General features: G+C 38.5%; 1 protein-coding gene across 7 annotated transcripts in view; it reads left to right on the forward strand.

The window, feature by feature from the left end:
* The first annotated feature begins 394 nt into the window (after positions 1 to 394).
* TANK (TRAF family member associated NFKB activator) overlaps positions 395 to 20623 on the forward strand; it is a 90757-nt gene continuing 70528 nt past the window's right edge. For 2 of the 7 annotated variants that reach the window (XM_072612141.1, XM_072612142.1), the window contains exons 1-2: positions 8493 to 8576; positions 12880 to 12988. In XM_072612141.1, the coding sequence (XP_072468242.1) occupies positions 12983 to 12988 (6 nt within the window). In that variant the 5' untranslated portion in view covers positions 8493 to 8576; positions 12880 to 12982. Of the gene's footprint in view, positions 516 to 8475; positions 8577 to 12879; positions 12989 to 14354; positions 14529 to 20623 lie in introns of those variants that run through there. The other 5 variants (XM_072612143.1, XM_072612148.1, XM_072612150.1 and 2 more) reach the window with 4 other exon arrangements.

Below are 20623 nucleotides of genomic sequence, written 5' to 3' on the forward strand. Positions count from 1 at the left end.
ATTTTTGCTAATATTTGAATCTTAGCTAATTACTTTCTGTCCTGCCTTAAGTGCTGAATTCACTACTTCTCTAATTATTTCTGGAATAATGGCTTAGAACTGACTGAAAATGCTGTTTTATCTAAAAAAAATTTTGATTTGCAATGTTTTTGAAATTTTTCGAAATGTCCTAATGGTACAAGAATAAGCTTTATTCGTGATAAATGTCATTTGAATTGAAGAAGGAAGTCGGCTAGAGCTACAGGCAGGGTGGTTTGCAAAATATCTTCTGGTAGACTTTGTTCATTTCAATATTTTGCAGGGATTGGTTGTTAGTAGCTGCAAATAAGGAAGTCTTCAAGTTAGGGGATTTCTCAGTGGAAGTTCCCAGATAAGATACTTGTTAGACTCAGGACAGTTTCACTGTGGGCTGCATTTTGAAAACCTGGTGACAAAGCTTTCAGACTACATAATTGCCTAAATATTCAAAGAAGAATAATCTATGACTCAGAAGTAATCAAGAGGTTTCTAATAAGGTAATGAAAAGCTTTTGCGCCTGTTGATTGTCAATTAGTAGATTCGTATATAAAATTAAATTACAGTATATCCATTTTAACAATTGTCTAGCTTGTGTTTAAAGCATAATGTATAGCCTAAACCTACAATCCCTCAATTTCTGAGGGACTACTTTGCCATCAAGGGGAATTTGGTTAGTGTAAGGAATTAAAAGAAGAAATAAAAATAAAGAGATATTATTATTTTTTAAAATGCTCTTTCTAGTTTTCCAGTGAATAAACCTATGAGAATCTGTGGTCCTATTTAAACTTATTTCTCTTTAGCTCAACTTTGGAATGTAGGCCATTTCTAATGTTAAAGCTTATTATAAAATATTTCAGGACAAAATATCAAATGCACATAAGATCTGTACATTAGTTGATTAGGCTGCTGTTTCTTCTTGGTATAATAAACTAAATATGGTTTGCAGTTTTTCTTTTATGTTTTCTTTTTTGCTGAAATTTGAGGGATTAATTATAAATTGATACAGAATTCCCATTTCACTGTGAGCTTGGGTTTGGTATTTTCCATTTTATGGGAAACATCTGCTTGTCAATCTTACTTTAACACAATAGTCAGCTAAACTCTTCTTAGTCCTTATCTTAGATTATTTTGATTTACTTCATTGTCGTCGGCTAGCCTGATTCTGGTAAAGCTCACCTTTTTGTCTTCATAATCAAATATTAATGCTGTGGATTGTACTAGAACCATGGAAATAATGCTGGTAAAAGTTGATAGATCAAGAAACAAATGAAGCATCAGATGTAGTGTTTGAAGACATGGCTATAGTAAGAGGCCGAGACAAATGTTTACCCTTTTTTTTTTTAAAGTATTCCTCATTATTTTATATGAGTGATTATATATGTAAAACAGACTAATTATTACCAGGCTTACTGATATTAATGTTATCTTTTCTGAGTGATATATAGCTTTGAAGCATGAATAGTTTTGATATTTTATTACTTAGTACTGTACTAAATATAGTGCCATATTACCTACTAAGAGCTCAAAATAGATTGGCTGATAATGAGTGACCAAAAGGCTTAGTTAATGACTTCTTATCTTCCTCTTATACAGACATTTCTGGGAAAGATTAGCAAGGACTAGATTAATTGTCAAAATTACAAGCTACTGTTATCTAGAAGAAGACAATGTAAAGATGAAATTGGTAAATAATAGCTCAGGAAAGAACAGAGGGTTTCTCTTGGAGAGCATGATGTGTGCTTGCTCTGGCAGCACATAATAAAATTGGATAGTCTGATGTTTATCACAGGAAGGCAGAGTTGGTTAATGAAGAAAGAGGAGAATGATACAAAGGAGCTTTAGAAAAGCAAGATACTCTAACAGGAGTCCTGTTTTTCCTGTTACCTACATTAAGTTCACCTGAAGCTTTGACAGCTAATCATGAGCAATATACACATGTATGATTTGTTAAAGAAGCATTTATTAAATACACATTCAGTGCTGTCCTAGAAGCTATTTTGGATTTGCAATTTCACTCCACAATAGTGAAATATGAAGAGGACTTTAAGTTACATACATGGACAGTTGTCTCATTTTTTAGAAAAGGAACAGAAATCTGAATTTAGAAAAGAACAGAAAAAAAACAAAAAACAGAAACTAGGGAAGCCGGTACTCATTTGTATAATAAAAGTTTTCACTTTAGGAAATTAGTTACCAAAGTATTACTCTATCTCAACTTTTAAATACGTATCTCTTTCTATATACATATGTATGTATTTGTAGGCATGTATACACACACATATACTCATAAATATATTCCTCAAAAAACAACCACAAGTAGGCCATTAAGGCCTACAAGAGGCCTACATAAACATTCCCAAACAAAAATAAAGAACAAAGTAGCCCCACTTAAGGGGATTGGGGAGGAATGAAACCAAAAAACTAACAAGTCACTGTCAAGAACAATCTGAAATTAGGCTAAAATATCAGCTAAAATTACAATGAAAGTAACAGTCAAATACATTATTTCACTTGCAAAAAATTGACAAAAGCCATTTTTCAAGAGAATAGATATAAAATTGTCCCTCCAGATGATATTATTAGTGGTATTTTGCACATGACAATTTGACTGTAAGAATGAATGCTTCATTCATATTCATTTCCATTCTGCAACTACAACAGATGTTTGTGAACTGACTTCTCCTTGCCTCCAAACTCACATTGAGATCACCAAATAAATTATCAATTAATCTTGTAAATGAGTACCTTTTCCAAAAATTATCAGCCCAAGTATTATTTTAGCAGGCCTAAGTTATCTCCAGGAAACGGTAATTCTACTTACTGATCTGTGTAGAATTGTACAGTGGAAACTTGATGCATTTCTAAATGTAGGTCATCAAAAATGTCTGGTTTAGGTGAGAAAGAACTCATTATATAATTCTGTTACATCATCAATTATGAGAAAACTGTTACAACCTTTTGCTGAGGGACCCTGTTGCAAAAATATATAATTCTTTTGAAAGATTGGCCCCCAGATGATGGCCTCACCAGCCCAATTCCTGGCCACGGTAAGGAAAAGCATGTCTAAATAAGGGGTTGAAATCCATTTTTTAAAGGGTTTGATTGGATTTAGAATAGTTCATGCTTGAAAGACTTCTGGAGATCTGTAGAGGACATTTTAAAAAACTGCTGCATAACATATTACATCATCATGGAGGGGGAAGGGGAAAATTTATTTCTACTACCCCAATATTGCTTAAGACTCTACAATTACCCAAGAGCAGAGGTATGTTGGTAAATGTTTAACAACCATCTGCAGGAGGGGAGAGGACAGGGAACCATAAGCTTAACACAATTCTAAATTTAATCTGCATTGTTAACACTTTCTTAGGCCTATAGCCTATCGAGAAAATAAAGAATCAAGCCCTAGTTTGCAGCAGTTTGCTGATTTCTGAAGTGTAAATGCTCAATGAAAAATTAACAACGGGCTCTCAGTTCTCTGAAACTAGTTAGAACTGGCCTCAGCATACCCATACCCAAGAACTTTTCTTTGCCCAAGGGTAACCTATTTAAATAGGTCACCCAATAATAGAGCTAAGAACAATTTATTGATTAATTTACATTCTGCTAGTAGAATATAAACTCCTTAAAAGGAGAAACTTTTAAAATCTTTTTTGTATCATCAGAGCCTAATGCAATGTCAAGCACACAGTTCTTAATATATATGGGTTGAATTGTTCAAAACATATGTCTAATCTAATGTAACTTTAAATTTGCTTAGAAAAAGTTTTCCTTATTTTAGGAAGCAAGTTTGGGATAAAAAAGACTCAGATGAAACCCACATAACCAACCAGGCAAGAAATGGAGGAAAGGTTATGAAATGTATATAGTCTTTTCATCAGCAGAGTAGCATTGAATTAGCTGAAAGTCTATGATAAAGCTGAAAGATAAAGAAATGGAAGGCAACTGCTAGCAAGGTTATCCTCATTTTATTAGGAAAAGATTGTTATAGAAAAGAATCCGGGCAATCACTTTACCAGAATCACGATCTCCGAGATGGAAGGTAATTCAGAGACAGGCCAACCTAGTCCAAGGACCAAACAATCATAAAAGAAGGTGGGCAGGAGCTTTTCAACCTGAAGAGAAATAAAAACGCCTTAGGGCTTCTTCAGACTTCCTCAGCAAAAGAGGGAGATTTGTAGCCTAAATAAGACTTTTTGCCATGGTGTGCCAACCAGTAAGGATTTGGCTCTGGTTAAACCAAACTAGAATATGAGTAAACATTGCTCTGGAAATGAAAAACCTCATTTTACACTTGATAAAACTGAAACCCAAGGAGTTTAAGGGACTTGCTGAATGTCACACAAAGTTGTAAGTATTTGAGTCAAGATTTGACCCCAGATCTCTGCCTAGGAAGAAGTAATTCACTTTATGATTGTACTTAAACTGAAGAAGGGAAATTCCGAAAATTCAGTAAACAAATAAAAGGCTAAATTTTCAGGCTCTCTCAGTTACAGAATTTCCAGTTATGATCCATGTAAATATACATAATATGATCATTATATTAATTTAAACACAAGGTAACCTCTTAACCAACTTGGTATATACCCTACTTCAACAGGGAGATAAAAGATGGCACCAAGGTAATTTTCAGAGGGGTAAAAACCATTTCTACCACTAGGCAAAATAAGTAGATGAATTTGTCTCCCATATACTTTCTCTTGGCTCTTCCCCATAACTTCCCAAAGCTCATTTTAGTGCCCAACCTTGCACTCCTATTCCCACATTACCCCAGAGTCCCAAGTCATCTCATCATCTTCTTATACACACACACACACACACACACACACACAAAACCTCCCATTTAGTCAAATGTCTAGTTTTAGACTCTCCAGTTTTCTAAATAAGTTCATTTTTATTAAGTTGTGCCTGGACAATAGCTTAACCTTCTCAATGTGTTTTTATTTTAAAAGAAGTTGCTAACCTGGAAGAATTTCTAATTGATCTAGCAGAAAGAGTAGACTGGGAGCCAGGAATTCTGGATTCTAGTCCTAGCTCTGTCACAAACCAGCTTTGTGACTCTAGGTAAATCATAAGACTTCTCTGGACTTTAGTTGAATAATCTGTGAAATGAGGCTAGCTGGGTTAGATGAAAGGTTCTTAATCTTTTAGTATGTCATGGATCCCTTTGATAAACTGGTAAAGCTCCACAGATCATAAAATAATATAATGTACAAAATGAAACATGTAAAAGTACAAAATAAACCAATTCTACTGAAATACAGTTATCAAAATACTTTTTTAAACATTGACCCTACATGGATAATCCTGGTTGTTGTAGGTTAGTCACATCCAACTCTTCATGACCATGTTTGGGGTTTTCTTGGCAAAGATACTGGACTGATTTGCCATTCTTCAGCTCATTTTGCAGATGAGAAAACTGAGGCAGAGTTAAGTGACTTGCCCATGGACAAACAGCTAGTAAGTGTCTGAGGCTGGATTTGAACTCAGGTCTTCCTTAACTCTAGACCCACTGCTCTCTCTACTGCACAACCTAGCTGCCTCCAGAAATCCTGGTAGATGATCTCTAAGGGTTCTTGAAACTCTAACATTCAATGATCCTCTAAATGTGAATATGTCAAGGCCATCAGAGCCTTCTGTATATAAATTGATATTTTATAATGCAATTCCAAGGTCACAGGGTATAGGATATGACTCAGTAGAAGTCCTCTAGCCTAATTCTCATTTTATAATTAAGGAAACCGGTTTGGAAAGGGTAAGCATCTTACCCAATGTCACTCAGGTGATGTGACAAGGAGTAGCATATGACACAGGTCCTTAACTCCAAATGCTGTGGTTATTTTCCATTTTCTTCTTTCCACCATAACATGTTACCTCTCTCCAGAGCAGGAATTTTTTTAAAAAAATAGAATAGAGCTCACAAGGAGAGGATCCCCTCCCCCCCTTGGACTACATTTTATCAGATAATTTCTAGCCATTTTGAAATCAACTCTTTTCTATGCCCCCTCATCCTAATTTCTGTCCTTCTCCCTGATTCTTCTGTCCTGATGCTTCTGCTCTAATTTGTGAATAAAGGTTTTCATAAGACTATTAAATTCCATCCCAGTTGCTCCCTGGAACTTCCATATGAGGAAGGTTTCAAGTCAATCTCACTCACTCCTTCAGTTCTCTCTCAGCTCTGCTCTGTGGAACCTTCTTCTTCCACAAAGGCCTCAGATTTTTCTGCTCCCTTTTATGTGTGATATTTCCCTCATTACAAGCCCCTTGAGGTCTAGGACTATCCCTCTTTTTGTTTGCACAATATTCTAAAAGTCTTAAAAGTTTAATTTTTTTAAGTGCCTGGCAGACAGGAGGGGCTTAATCAACTGTCTATTTACAATACTTAGTATTTAAGAACTTATTTTTTAAGAAATAAAATCTTGATTATCCCCTATCTTCCAGATTTACATAATGTAACACCTCCAGTAAAATGACTCAATTTTCCTGGTGCTTTTCAGAATGGTATTCTGCTCTGTAGTTCAAGATTTATCTCAAACCACTATGAGATGATACCTTTAAAGTGATTTGATATCAATTAATTTGGGAAAGAAAAAGGAGAATTTCTCACTCCTTTCCATCCCACTCTTCCAACAACTTCATCTAGTTAGAGAGAAAAGGTACTTAAACATAAACAGCTATAAAACAAGGAAATGTCTAAATTTCCTGTTGGTGGTACAGAAAAATGAAATAGGAATTTGGAGAAGGTGGGGGAGGAAAGGAGCCAAATGAATCAATAAAACTATGTGGGGAAGATGGAATTTGAATTGGGCCCTGAAGAATCAGCAGGATTTGGGCAAACAGAAAAGAGCCAGGGACTTTTCAAGTCAAGATATTTCCATTTTAAAATCAGCTAGCACTCCATAATCTCTTGTGACCTAATAGATTGGTTTTTTAGATGGCAAGCAGCTTCTGTGTGTTGTGATTCTAATAAAATGATGTCATTCTAGCCACCAGATGACCCACTAGTTTTTCTACTATCCTGAAGCAAATCCTGGGCAATAGTGAAGATGGGCCTTTTTAGAAACAACCTGGATAGGGTGCAATATGTGTTGCTCAGGGGCCCTGGAGTTAAAGGTATAACTCATCCTCCTCAAAGGAGTGGCTCCCATTTCACCTCATAACTCAAAAATAAAAAAAAAAAATCAAAATCATTTGATGCTTTATGGCTTACAAAGTGTTTTTCATATATCTGCTCACTGATTTTCTTCCTCACATTGAGCCTGTGACATATGTAGTAAAGATATTATTATCCCCATTTCTGAGCTGAGGAAACCTCAGAAGCAAAGCCACTTATCCAAGGTCACACTGCAAAGTAATACTGTTGTGTTCGTCCTTCGTTTTCTGAAGGTCATGACATCAGGGAAATGATGACGTGACTCGCAGTTGACTTTGATTTGAGTGAGGGAGCGCTGTGCAAGGTCACCAGCCTCACTTCTCCAGAGCCATCTGGGTCCAGGGTGCAGTGGGAGACACTGGCCCTTTCAGGCTATGGCCTTTTCAGGCTCTCATTCTGAGTGATGCAATGCCCACTCAGTGAACATGTGTCTTTAAAAAGTGAGTCGGGGATGGCCCCTTTAATTAGAAAGAAAAAGAAAAAAAAAATCAAGCTGGGAGGGGAAGCCCCTCAGGGTGCTGTTCCGAAGAGAAACAGTTACCACTGACATTCACTCTAAGCCAGGAGGGCCCAGAACAGGGCCACTGAGTGGAGCCTGGGCTGGGACCTGCTGTAGTCCCGTCTGTGAGCTGGCTAAGGACCGGTCTAGGGACTAGCGTTTCCACCTCCTGCTCCTTCGTGGTCCAGTCTTCCTTCCCACGTGGGCTGGGCTCTTAGGGCGACAGACACTCACCAAGTCAGTCCCCTCCCCTTGTCACTGTATCCATTTCGTATGTATCTATTTACTGACTGGCTGTCTCCCCGTCAGACAAGCATTTCTTTGAATCCTCAGAGCCTCCACCAGTGCCCGCCATGTGATGACTGGCAGGCTGGTTTCAGGGGTAAAGGCCATTCTTCCAGCCATAGTCGTGGAGGACACGGCTGTTTGATTACCAGAAGCATGACAGGCCGTAAAGTGCATGGATACCAAGGGTGCCCAAATGCCCCAAGTCAGGGTATTTTCCCACACATCCACAGAGAACTGGAAGCCCGTTAAAGGACCCCAGTTTGATCCCATCTCGACTGTTTACAACATGTGACCTTGGGCAAATCACTGAAAGTCAAACCTCCCTGGGCCTCAGTTTCCTTATACGTAAAACGAGGGGGCTGGAGGCCCTAACGTCCCTCGGGTCCTGGTGGCCTTTAGGCTTGGGCTGGCGGTGGTGGCGCCTGGGTCACCGGGAAGGGCCGTGCCCACTGGCGTTTGTCTGGGCTCCTCGTGGAGAGAAAAGGAGGGCTCACAAGGGGTTAATAATTCCGCGCGCTGAAGCTGCCCTCTGAACTGGAACCGAAAGCAACTTCCGGTTAGAGTCCCTGCTTTGGGTGCTGCCAAGCTGATAAAGTTGGGGTTCTGAATTCCTGAACTGTGAGTAACGATCTGCATTCCTCCCTGAGCGGCCGGTCCGGCCCTCCCCGCGGCGGCGCCGGGGGTCTGAGCACGTGTGAGGGGGGATGGGGCACGGGCAGGGGACCGGCGGCGAGGGCGGGGGGCGGAGGGGGAGCGGCGGGCTGGGACGGGGGCGGGGCCGAGGGGAGTCTGGAGTTTGTCCACAAGTCAGTGCGGGGGAGGAGCGAGCGATGACGTCACCGGGCCCTGGGGAGCGCGCGCATGCGCCTCCCCAACACACACCGCCTCTGTCTCATACACACACGCTCTCACACCTTCTCTACCTCAGGCTCACACATAGTATGTCATAAACACTTTCACACACATTCTCACACACGATCTCACACATACACACTCGCACACATTCTCACAACCTCTACAGCCCATATCTCAGACGCACTATCTCAGGCTCACACACTTGCACACACACTGCCTCACGCACTCGCTCTTACACACATTCTCTCACTAACACTGTCTCATTTGCACATACACACTAACTCACACTGTCTCACTCTCACACACCCTTGCACACCCCATCTCTCACAGCCTCTATATCTCAGACACACTATCTCAGGCTCACACACTTGCACACACACTGCCTCACGCACTCGCTCTTACACACATTCTCTTACTAACACTGTCTCATTTGTACATACACACTAACTCACACTGTCTCACTCTCACACACCCTTGCACACCCCATCTCTCACAGCCTCTATATCTCAGACACACTATCTCAGGCTCACACACTTGCACACACACTGCCTCACGCACTCGCTCTTACACACATTCTCTCACTAACACTGTCTCATTTGCACATACACACTAACTCACACTGTCTCACTCTCACACACCGTTGCACACCCCATCTCTCACAGCCTCTATATCTCAGACACACTATCTCAGGCTCACACACTTGCACACACACTGCCTCACGCACTCGCTCTTACACACATTCTCTTACTAACACTGTCTCATTTGTACATACACACTAACTCACACTGTCTCACTCTCACACACCCTTGCACACCCCATCTCTCACAGCCTCTATATCTCAGACACACTATCTCAGGCTCACACACTTGCACACACACTGCCTCACGCACTCGCTCTTACACACATTCTCTCACTAACACTGTCTCATTTGCACATACACACTAACTCACACTGTCTCACTCTCACACACCCTTGCACACCCCATCTCTCACAGCCTCTATATCTCAGACACACTATCTCAGGCTCACACACTTGCACACACACTGCCTCACGCACTCACTCTTACACACATTCTCTCACTAACACTGTCTCATTTGCACATACACACTAACTCACACTGTCTCACTCTCACACACCCTTGCACACCCCATCTCTTACAGCCTCTATATCTCAGACACACTGTCTCAGTCACACACTTGCACACACTCTTACACACACATTCTTGCACACGAACACTCTCATTCTCACAAACTCACTCTCTGATTGATGGGAATAATGAGGCCCATCATTTTTACTTCCCCTGGCTTTAGTGATGGTGGAGGCATAGGAAAAGCAAAGTTTTGTTGAAATAGGGATGTGGCTTAATTAATTTAGTGTCTGATTTCATTCAGCAGAGCCTGCCTCACAGAGTTATTGTGAGGATCAAATGTGTTTGTAAAAAATGCTTAGTATAGTACCTGGCACATAATAGGCACTATATAAATGGCTATTTCTCCTACCTGTCCCTTAATATTAAATACGATTTTGCAGTTAAATCACTGTTACATGAGATTTCAAATATGAGTGCAAAAGTTTCTAGGTATTGTGTAAAACAGTTAGGGATAGGAGATAGATCTGTGATTTCATTGATATAGATAACTTCCTGATAGAGGAATGCTTTCCACCAATGCAGGTTGGCACCTTGTAGATAACTTAGTCTTGGAGAGTTGCCTAGAGCAGAGGTATCAAACCTATGGCCCTCTGGCCACATTGAAGGAACCAGATTAAAATATAACTGGAAAATATTTAACAAAATAAATAACCATGCAATAGAACATGGGTAATGTTATTATGTAGTTTTCTAAATTAATATATTCAGCCCACAGCGACCTTTACGTACTGGATTAGTGGTCCCCTTTTTTATTTGAGTTTGAATCCATTGGCCTAGAGCTCAGGAGAAGTTAAGTGACAGATGATCACAGAGCCAGTATTTGTCAGAGTTGGAACCTGAACTCAGATTCCTGGCTGCTAGGACAACTCTGTGTCCATTATACCATGCTAACTCTGCAGTTGATATATTCTGGGTTTTAAAATATTGTGACTATACTTGCTACCATATTGCTATTCCTTGGTTTTTACAAAGGTCTTGTGAGATGTCACCACAGCTTATATGGCAAAGAGAAACTCAGAAAAGATTTCAGTGAATTCTGACAAATTCTGAAAAGGAAACCCAGAATCCTGATGGATCAGCGTTAATGTTGCTGGCTTTGTCTGTAAAATTCACTATTAGCCTAGAATTTAACAGAATAGAAGCAGTACTAATCAAGAGTTAAAAAATCTGGGAACATAATTAAGCTGAAGAACAATTAACTGCTCCCCTCATGGCACATTTTAATTACCAAAAAGTACAAAAATATTGCTTCTTAAAAGTTTCCTTTATCTCACAGGAGAAGCTTTTGACAGCATGTCACATGTAAGGAAGGAGGTGTAATAAGTGCCAAACAAAATTTACATTGGAGAATAAGATGGTTCTCTTTCTCAGCACAGACCAGAGATTTCAAGGGAGAAATGAGAAGAAAGAATTCTCATTAAGATACAGAAAACTTATTTATCAAAAACATGACCAGAATTTGTAAAAATGACATAAAGTTCTCTTGAGTAAATCCAAATTAATGAGGAAATGATTCCCATGGTACAGCAGTGGTGGACTAGCAGGAAGAAAAATGTGAGGGGTCTGGGTCATTTTCATTCCTCTAGAGGATGGCAGTGAAAGGACTTTGAATGTATTACTGAGAGTATTACTGAATGTATTACTGAAATGATTCTTGGCTAGACTTTCATTTCTTCTTTAGCAACATCATAAAGGTATAACTTCTGCCAAGAATTGTTCCTCTGTAGTCTGACCCTAAAGAAACCAAGAACGAAACTCCTGGTAAAAGCATCCGTTTCATTCTTTTGTCACTTGCTGCACAGTATTATAAGGGAAATTTTATCTTAAAGATCATTTTTAAGACTTTCCACTACAGCAGTAAATTACCATAATAGATTTCCCAAATGTATGGTAGAGATAACACCCTATAAAGGCCATACATTATCTCATATCCATTATGGCACTGAAATCTTGACATTTTTCTGAAACATCAAGGTATAGAATTGGGTAATTAAAAAAGAGAAGCATACAACCAGGACAATTTTTCTTTATTCAAGAGAATGACAACTCCTTGAAGGCAAAAACTGTTTGCTTTTTGTGCCTCCATATCCCCCTCCTCCCAGCACATGATAGAGGCTTAATCCAAACTCCTTAAAAGCAATTACCATGTGCCAGTCACTGTGCTGAGAGCTGGAAGTGGCCCCTGCCCTCAAGGACCACCCATTGGAACTCATTGTACTTTGGTTTGGTTTGGTTTGGGGGGGAAACTTATCTTAGGAAGAGAAAAAGTTCGTGAGAAAACTTCTCTTTGACTTTCACAAATGATGAATCTAACAGTTTTTGCTCACTTTGAAAATGATCACCTGAAATAGGCCCTGTAACTCGGCAATTCCCATCTCCAGTGAGCTGTGTAGAGTTATATAGCATACATGTAATATGTATATATAGTACGTATATACATATATATGGTATTTACTACATATATACTGTATATAGACATATAATGTGTACATTGATTTCATAATGTCTAGAAATTGTCTGATAATTCATATATATTACAACTCTTTTCTATAAAATGAAGTCAGAGAGAAGTACTCTAACAGTTATTATCCATGTGACTGAAACAGGTGGGCCATTGGCTCAGCAGACTATTTGGATAGTTTTCTTTACGGTGTAGTAATGTAATGCATGCACTTTTGCTGATGTGACTGAATGGTAGTGCTTTTATAAAAGAGAAACACCTGGTAACCTATTTTTATTTTACTTTTTACTTTTCATCACATGCATTAACCAAAACCAAATGTGAAGATGGATGTGTATAGTAAAAAACCTATTAACCAAACTTGACGTGAAAGCTCTCATTTGTTCCCATTCTGACTACTTCTGTGTGGGTTTATTGGGAATAACGTTTATTTCTGCTTTTGTTTTCTAATTTAGGCTGGAAGGGATCTTAGAAGTCACTTATTTTACAAATGAGGAAATTGAAATACCACTTACCTCACAGGGCTATTGTGAAGAAAGTCCTTTGTTAAAGCACTAAATGAAAGTGAGTTGTCTTTATTATCTGGATTGGTTGTTCCTGCTGACTTGAGTTCAGTATCTTCCCTATTTTATCTGCATAGATCATGTTTGAATAGATACCTTGTTGAAGGTGGTTGTAAGGACTGTTAGTTATAAAAGAAATCTAGTTCTTCACCCAGAACTGGGGCAAATTTGACTTAATTGCTTCTCACAAAGGAAGTGTTTCTTGGTAAAAGTTGAGGTGATGGCATGTGTTTGATTTTGCATGCTCATTTCAACTTAAAGTAGTAATCATATTTCCAGCCCTTCAGTGGGCACTAGGATAAGGGGTGAAGTGATTGGGATTGGGAAGATCTGTAAAGAGAGAAATAGGTTTTGGGAACAGTATGATGTAGAGGTAAATCAATAGGCATTTATTAATCACTTACTACATATCAGGCAGTATGAACGAATGAATCGTTTATTTGGCATTTACTATGAGCAAAACACTTAAGTTTTGGGGAGAAAGGAGAGCAACATGCCCTCCTTTCAAGGAGCTCACAATCTAATAGGGAGACAACATACAGAAGATTCAGCTGCACGCCAGATAGAAAAGTCCCATGATCCTTAGGGTGCGGTGACAGAGCAAATGGTAAAGCCTTCTTAACGTCATTTCTGCTGATAAAATCATTTCAGTTTCTAATGCTGAACCATTTGACAGTGCCAAAGACTTCAGGGATATCTCCGCAGATGCAGCCTGCAACCCTGCTCTGCACCTTCCTTTTTTCCCCTAAGCTGATATCTTTTCTTCCATGCATTTACAGATACTCTCACTTCTTGAGAAGTTTTTTGTAACTTTTAAACAGTTAAGTAAACAACTGGTAGTGACCTCATCTGACATTTCATATCTGTATCACCCCCACAGGCAGACCTATTTTAAAAAAAATTTACAGAAATCTATTTTCTCCCCCTCCAAGAAAAGAAAAACAAGTGTCTTGTAACAATTCCCACAGTGACAGTATATGAAAACCTAGATGTCTCATTCTGCACTCATCTCTATAAATAAAGATGACGTGTTTCCTCGGTGGTCTGCTGGAGTCATGAATGGTCACCCCATTTGTCATAGCTTTCATCCTGCTTCTGCTTAGTTCCTTCCTAAGTAGTTTATAGAAGTTCTCAAATTTGTTCATTTTATAGTATCGATGTTATTGTCTAAATTATCCTCCTGATTCTGCTGCTTCACTGTGTAGCGTTTCATTTAAACCTTTTCACGTCTTCCTGAAGTCATTTCTTCAGCATCCCTTACAGCACAAAAGTATTCCATCATATTCATATAACCACAGCCTATTCAGGCAATTGTTGGGCATCCTCTTAGCTCCTTTTTTTTTTTTTTTTTTTTTTGGCCACCACAGAAAAAGCTGCCCTGTATATGCGTTGTTGTTCAGCTTTGTCTCACTGTTTGTGATCTCATTGACGGTTTTCTTGACAAAGACACTGGAGTAGTTTGGCATTCCTTCTCCAGCTCATTTTACAGATGAGCAAACAGACAAACAGAGTTAAGTGATTTGTCCAGGGTCACACAGCTGGTAAGTGTCTAAAGCCAGATTTGAACTCAGAAACCTCGTGATTCCAAGCCCAGGAGTGCTCTGTCCATGGCACTGCCTAGCTGCCCTGAGCCACACACATCCGCTCAGCCACCCACCCCCTTTCCTCTTGCTTTAATCTCTTTTTGATGTAAGCTTAACTGGCTGCTTACTTTGGTAACTTGTAATTGCTTTCCACGTGGGGAAAGTCTATTCTCAGGTCCACCAACAATGTGTCAGTATGCCTGTTTTCCCACTGCCTCTCTAACATTTACAACTGTCCTTGTTTTGTCATTTTTTTTCTTCTCTGGGTGTGAGGTAGAATTTCAGAATTGTTAATTTGCATTTTTCCAATTAATTGTGATTTGGAACATATTTTCATATGGAGATAGATAGCCTGGATTCCTTCCCTAGAGAACTATCTGTTCTTGTCCTTAGACCATTTATCAATTGGATAAATAGCCCTTTTTCTTGTAAATTTGATTTGTTCCTTATTTATCTTTTCCAGCTATTTTTTTTTTTTTTTACAAATAACAAGTCCTTATCCTAGTAGCTGCAATCTTTGTATTTATCAAATACTGTAATATACTACTAGATACATTTACTTCAGTATATTGAGTATCTAACTTGTTCCACTGATCAATCTATTTTTCAACCAATATCAAATAAATGGTTTTTAATCATTACAACTTTGTAATCTAGTCTGAGATCTGGTACTTAGGCCCCATTTATTCCCATTTCTTTTTATTATTTCTCTTGAAATTCTTGATCATTTTTCCTCTATATGAATTTTGTTAGTACTTTTTCTATGAAGTTCTCCTTTGGTAGTTTGGCATGGTATTGAATAAATAAATTAACTTAAATAGCATTGTCATTTTATTATATTGACTTGAGCATGAGCAATTAATAGTTTTCCAGTTATGTCTGTCTACTTTTAGAAAATTATATATAGTTGTATTTATATAGTTCTGTGTCTCTTGTTAGAAGATAGACTCCCAAAAATTTTAACATTCTGTAGCAATTTTTAATGGAATTTCTCTTCATGTTTCTTCTTGCTGGATTTTATTGATATTATATACAAATGTTGGTGATTTATGGATTAATTTTATATCCTGGTTTGCTGAAATTGATTGTTCTACTTGGTTTTAATAGACTCTTTAAGTATTTTAAGTACACCATCATGTCATGTGAAAGAAATGACAATTTTGTTTCTTCTTTACCTATATTTACCTAAGGATGATGACTGAAGGCACTTGTTTGGAAACATTGCCATCCCCAAGACTCTTAGGTTAATAGTTCTGGTTTTGGAGGTGGTCTGAGCTGCCCAGTGCCGTCTCTCCTCGGATATGTCTTGTTGCTTCAGTTAGTCTGGCTTCTTTGCCTGACGAGTGGCAAAGTGGTAGTTGGTAAAGCTGGCGGATGCCCTGCTATGCTGTGAGCCAGGGGTACAGAGAAAGGCAAAAAGTCCCTGCCCTTAAGGAACTTAAAATCTGATGGAAGGAGACAACATGCAGACAACTATGTACAAATATGTATGTGTGTGCATGTATATATGTATGTATATGTAGAGATGTATGGAAAGAATAATACACATACATACATAAACACACATATAAATATATATGCTCACACATATATGGGTCCTGTATATGGCATACATGGAAAGAAAGTAACAACTGTTTGGGGCAGAATTCTTTGGTTTGGCGTTTAAAAGGAGAGGATTCTTATGGGAGGAGGTGGAATTAGTAGTTTCCTGTGCCCCTGCACTGTCATTAGTTTCTTGGATCATGCTGCTTGCAGTGACTTTCCCCACCTACACAGCAGGTGTTCTTTACAACCCCTTCCTACTTGGACCACCAGTCTGAGAAAATTGAAGATGCTGATTCTTTTCAAAACAATATGAGCAGCTACTAAAATGAGCCTTCATTGCACCTTAAAATAATATTGTTAATTTTAGATAATTTAGAACTCTTTTTAAAAATTAAGCATGATTCCTCCTAGGGAAAGTCCCATATTTGTGTATTTCAGGCATGTATAATAAAAATTATAATATTATTTTCTTGTTCAGAGATACTGGGAGAAATTAATAACAGGCACATTTTAATATAATAATCATGGAAAAATAATATACTTTTGATTGCACCCTACTCTAATATAATATATTTTTAGTCTTTTCTCTCCTCAAAATAATTTCACATGTGAACTAACCTGTCAGAAAAGTGAAGAAAATCTACCCACTCCAAATCAGTAAAATTCCCAGCTATAAACTTTCAGCTTTCATCTACAACTGATTTCAGCTTTTGGAATAACCTCTTACATGGCCTCCCTGCTTCCAGTCTTCAATCCACCCTGAACTCAGGTGCCAAAAAAAAAAACAAAAAAAAAAAACTTCCTAGGGCACAGTACTTATCATTGTCATACCCTTTGTACAATGTCTTGCCACTAGTAGATGCTTAATAAATTTCATGGATTAAATTCAATAGAGACAAACAAGGATTAAAAGTTGAAGACCTAGGGATGGAGTCTTCTAGAAGACTCAGTGACCAAGACCAGACAGACTACTAAAGAAACGATCTAGAATATGGAATAGCTAGAAAAAGAGCCAGAAAAGGGAAACTCAGCAAAGGGTGTAAGAGGAAAGGGTGGAAGAAAAGCAATTCCTAGGAGCAATTCCATTTGTCTGTGTACATGTATCCTCTCCTTCCAGCTTTCCAAGTTCCCCCAAATCCCCCATGAAAGTTCTTTATGGATAGAGCAGTGCCATTTTTGGATCGCAATCCCTCCCTAGTGACTCACAGAACCTTATACATAATAAATGCATCATTACTGTTAGATGAAGAAATATTTGAGTTTTTTGCCTTTTTTTACTTTTTTTGTTATTTTATTTTTTTTCTTGTTACATGTAAAAACAATTTTTAACATTAGTTTTTAAAACTTTTGAATTCCAAATTTTTTCCCTTCTCCCTACCCCGCCTCATTGAGAAAGCAAGCAATTCAACATAGGTTATACATGTGTAGTCTTGGATCTTGTATTGCTGAGAATAGCTAAGTCGTTCACAGATAATCATCTTAAAATATTGTACATTTCACTTTGCATCAGCCCTTGCAAGTCTTTCCAGGTTTTTCTGAGAGCATCCTGCCCATCATCGAAATCACATACCACAACTTGTTCAGTTGTTCCTCAGTTAATAGGCTTCCCCTCAACTTCAAATTCTTTACCCTCAGAGAAGAGCTGCCATAAATATTTTTGCACAGACAGGTTCTTTTCATTTTTGTTTTTTTATCTCTTTTGGGATACAGAGCTAGTATTGCTAGTTCATATTTTTATAGCCTTTAAGCCTAGTTCTAAATTGTTTGACAGAGTGGTTGAATCAGTTCATAACTCCACCAACAGGGCATTAAAGTCTCATTTTTCCCACATCTCTTCCAGCATTTGTTATTTACCTTTTCTGACCTATCTGCCAATCTAATAGGTGTGAGATAGTACCCCCAAATTGTTTTAATTTGCGTTTATCCAGTCAGTAGTGAATTAGAGTATTTTTTCATATAGTTAAAGATAGCTTTGATTACTTCACCTGAAAACTGATCATATCTTTTGATTATTTGTCAGTTGGGGAGTGGTTCTTATTTTTATAAATTTGACTTCTCTATGTGTTTGGGAGACAAGATCTTTATCAGAGAACTTGCTTCAAAATTTATTTCACAGTTACTATTGCTAACTTTATTTCCCTCCATCCTATCCCACCTCCCATTTATTCTATTTCCCTTTCACCATGTCCTTCCTCAAAAGTATTTTGCTTCTCACTATCCCCTCCCCTAATCTGCCCTCTCTCCTATCACACACTCCCATTCCCACCCCTTCTCTTTTCCCCTTCCCCTCCTATTTTCTTATAGAATAAGATAGATTTCTGTATCCAATTGAGTATGTATGTTATTCCTTCTTTGAGCTAGTTCTAATAAGAGTAAGGTTCACTAACTTATCCTCACCTTTCCCTTCTTCCCCTCCACTGTAAAAGCTTTTTCTTGCCTCTTTTATGTGAGATAACTTACCCCACTCTACCTCTCCCTTTCTCTTTCTCCCAGTACGTTTCTCTCTCATCCTTTAATTTTATTTTTTAGTTATCATCCCTTCATATTCAAATCACACCTGTGCCTTCTGTCTATATAATCTCCTTCTAACTACCTTAATAATGAGAAATATCTTATGAGTTACAAATATCATCTTCCCATGCAGAAATGTAAACAGGTTAAAATTATTAAGTCTCTTATGATTTCTCTTTCCTATTTACCTTTTTATGCTTCTCTTGAGTCTTGTATTTGAAAGTCAAATTTTCTATTCAGCTCTGGTCTTTTCATCAAGAATGCTTCACAGACCTCTATGTCCTTGAATGTCCATTTTTTCCCCTGAAGGATTATACTCAGTTTTGCTGGATAGGTGGTTCATGATTGTAATCCTACCTCCAGAATAGCATATTCTAAGCCCTCTGATCCTTTAATGTAGAAGTTGCTAAATCTTGTGTTATCTTTATTGTGGCACCACAATACTTGAATTGTTTCTTTCTGGTAGCTTGAAATGTTTTCTCCTTGACCTGGGAACTCTGGAATTAGACTATAATATTCCTGGCAGTTTTCATTTTGGGATCTCTTTCAGGAGGTGACCGATGGATTCTTTCAATTTCTGTTTTGCCCTCTGGTTCTAGAATATCAGGGCAGTTTTCCTTGATAATTTCTAGAAAGACGATGTGTAGATTCTGTTTTTGATCATGGCTTTCAGGAAGTCCAATTTTTTTAAAATTATCTCTTCTGGATCTTATTTCACATTGTCTCATACTTTTTCATTCTTTTAGTTTTGTTTTATTGTTTCTTGATATCTTATAATGCCATTAGCTTCCATTTGCTCCATTCTAATTTTTAAGGAATTATTACCTTCAGTGAGCTTTTGGACCTCTTTTACCATTTGGCATAGTCTGTTCTTTAAGATGTTATTTTCTTCAGTATTTTTTGTATCTCCTTTACCAAGCTGTTGACTCTTTTTTCATGATTTTCTTGTATCTCTCATTTCTCTTCCCAACTTTTCCTCCACCTCTCTTACGTGATTTTCAGAATCCTTTTTGAGCTCTTCTTTGGCCTACGACCAATTCATATTTTTCTTGGAGGCTTTGGATATATGAGCTTTGATTTTATTGTCTTCTGAGTGTGTGTTTTGATATTCCTTGTAACCATAGTAATTTTCAGTAGTCAGAGGTTTTTTTCTGTTGTTTGCTCATTTTCCCAGCCTATTAGTTGACTTTTAACTCCTTGTTAAAATAGGGCTCTGCTTCCAGGATGGAGGGTGTACTGTCCCAAACTTCAGGGGGTTTATGCAGCTGTTTTCAGAGATACTTCTAGGGATCTCTAAGTTTTCAGTTCTTCGAAGGTGGTATGATCTAAGGAGAGGTGTTTACTACTCTCCTGGGCTGTGCTCTGATCTGTGAGTGACCACAAGCACTCTTTTCTGCCCTGGAACTGTGAGGAGGGTCCCCTCCCCACTGTGGCTGCAAGCTATGCTGTGCTAGTGCTTCTCGATGCCCTGGGACTGCTGCCCAGCACTGCAATCTGGACCTGAGTATGGGCAAAGCAACAGTCTTGCCTCAGTGCTAGTAAAAGGACCTCTGTAATCTCCTTCTGACCAGTTGTTAGACCCCCTTACCATAATGGGTTGAGAGCTTTGGAAGCAGTTGCTGTAGCTGCCACTACTGATTCAATCACTCCCAAGGCCTTCTCCTGGTTTGCCGAGGCCTGGGCTATGCTGGTGTGGCCTGTGCTGGACTGTGTTCCTCTCTCACTCAAGGGCAACCAGACCTTTCTTGCTGAACTTCTAAGTTGTCTTGGGCTGGAAATTTGTGTCACTGTCTTTTTGTGGGTTCTGCTACTCTGTGATTTGTTTACATTCATTTTTTAAAGGCATTTGGAAGGGTTTAGGGAAGAGCTCAGGCAAGGTCCTGCCTTTCCTCTGCCATCTTGGCTCCACCTCTGAAGAAATATTGGTTGAGTCAGATCCAAGGAAGAAGCACCAGCACAGTTACTGATGGAGGTAGCTACACAACAGTTTTGTTCAA

The sequence above is a fragment of the Notamacropus eugenii genome, chromosome 5, assembly GCF_028372415.1.
Source record: "Notamacropus eugenii isolate mMacEug1 chromosome 5, mMacEug1.pri_v2, whole genome shotgun sequence".
In the NCBI taxonomy this organism is placed as follows: domain Eukaryota; kingdom Metazoa; phylum Chordata; class Mammalia; order Diprotodontia; family Macropodidae; genus Notamacropus; species Notamacropus eugenii.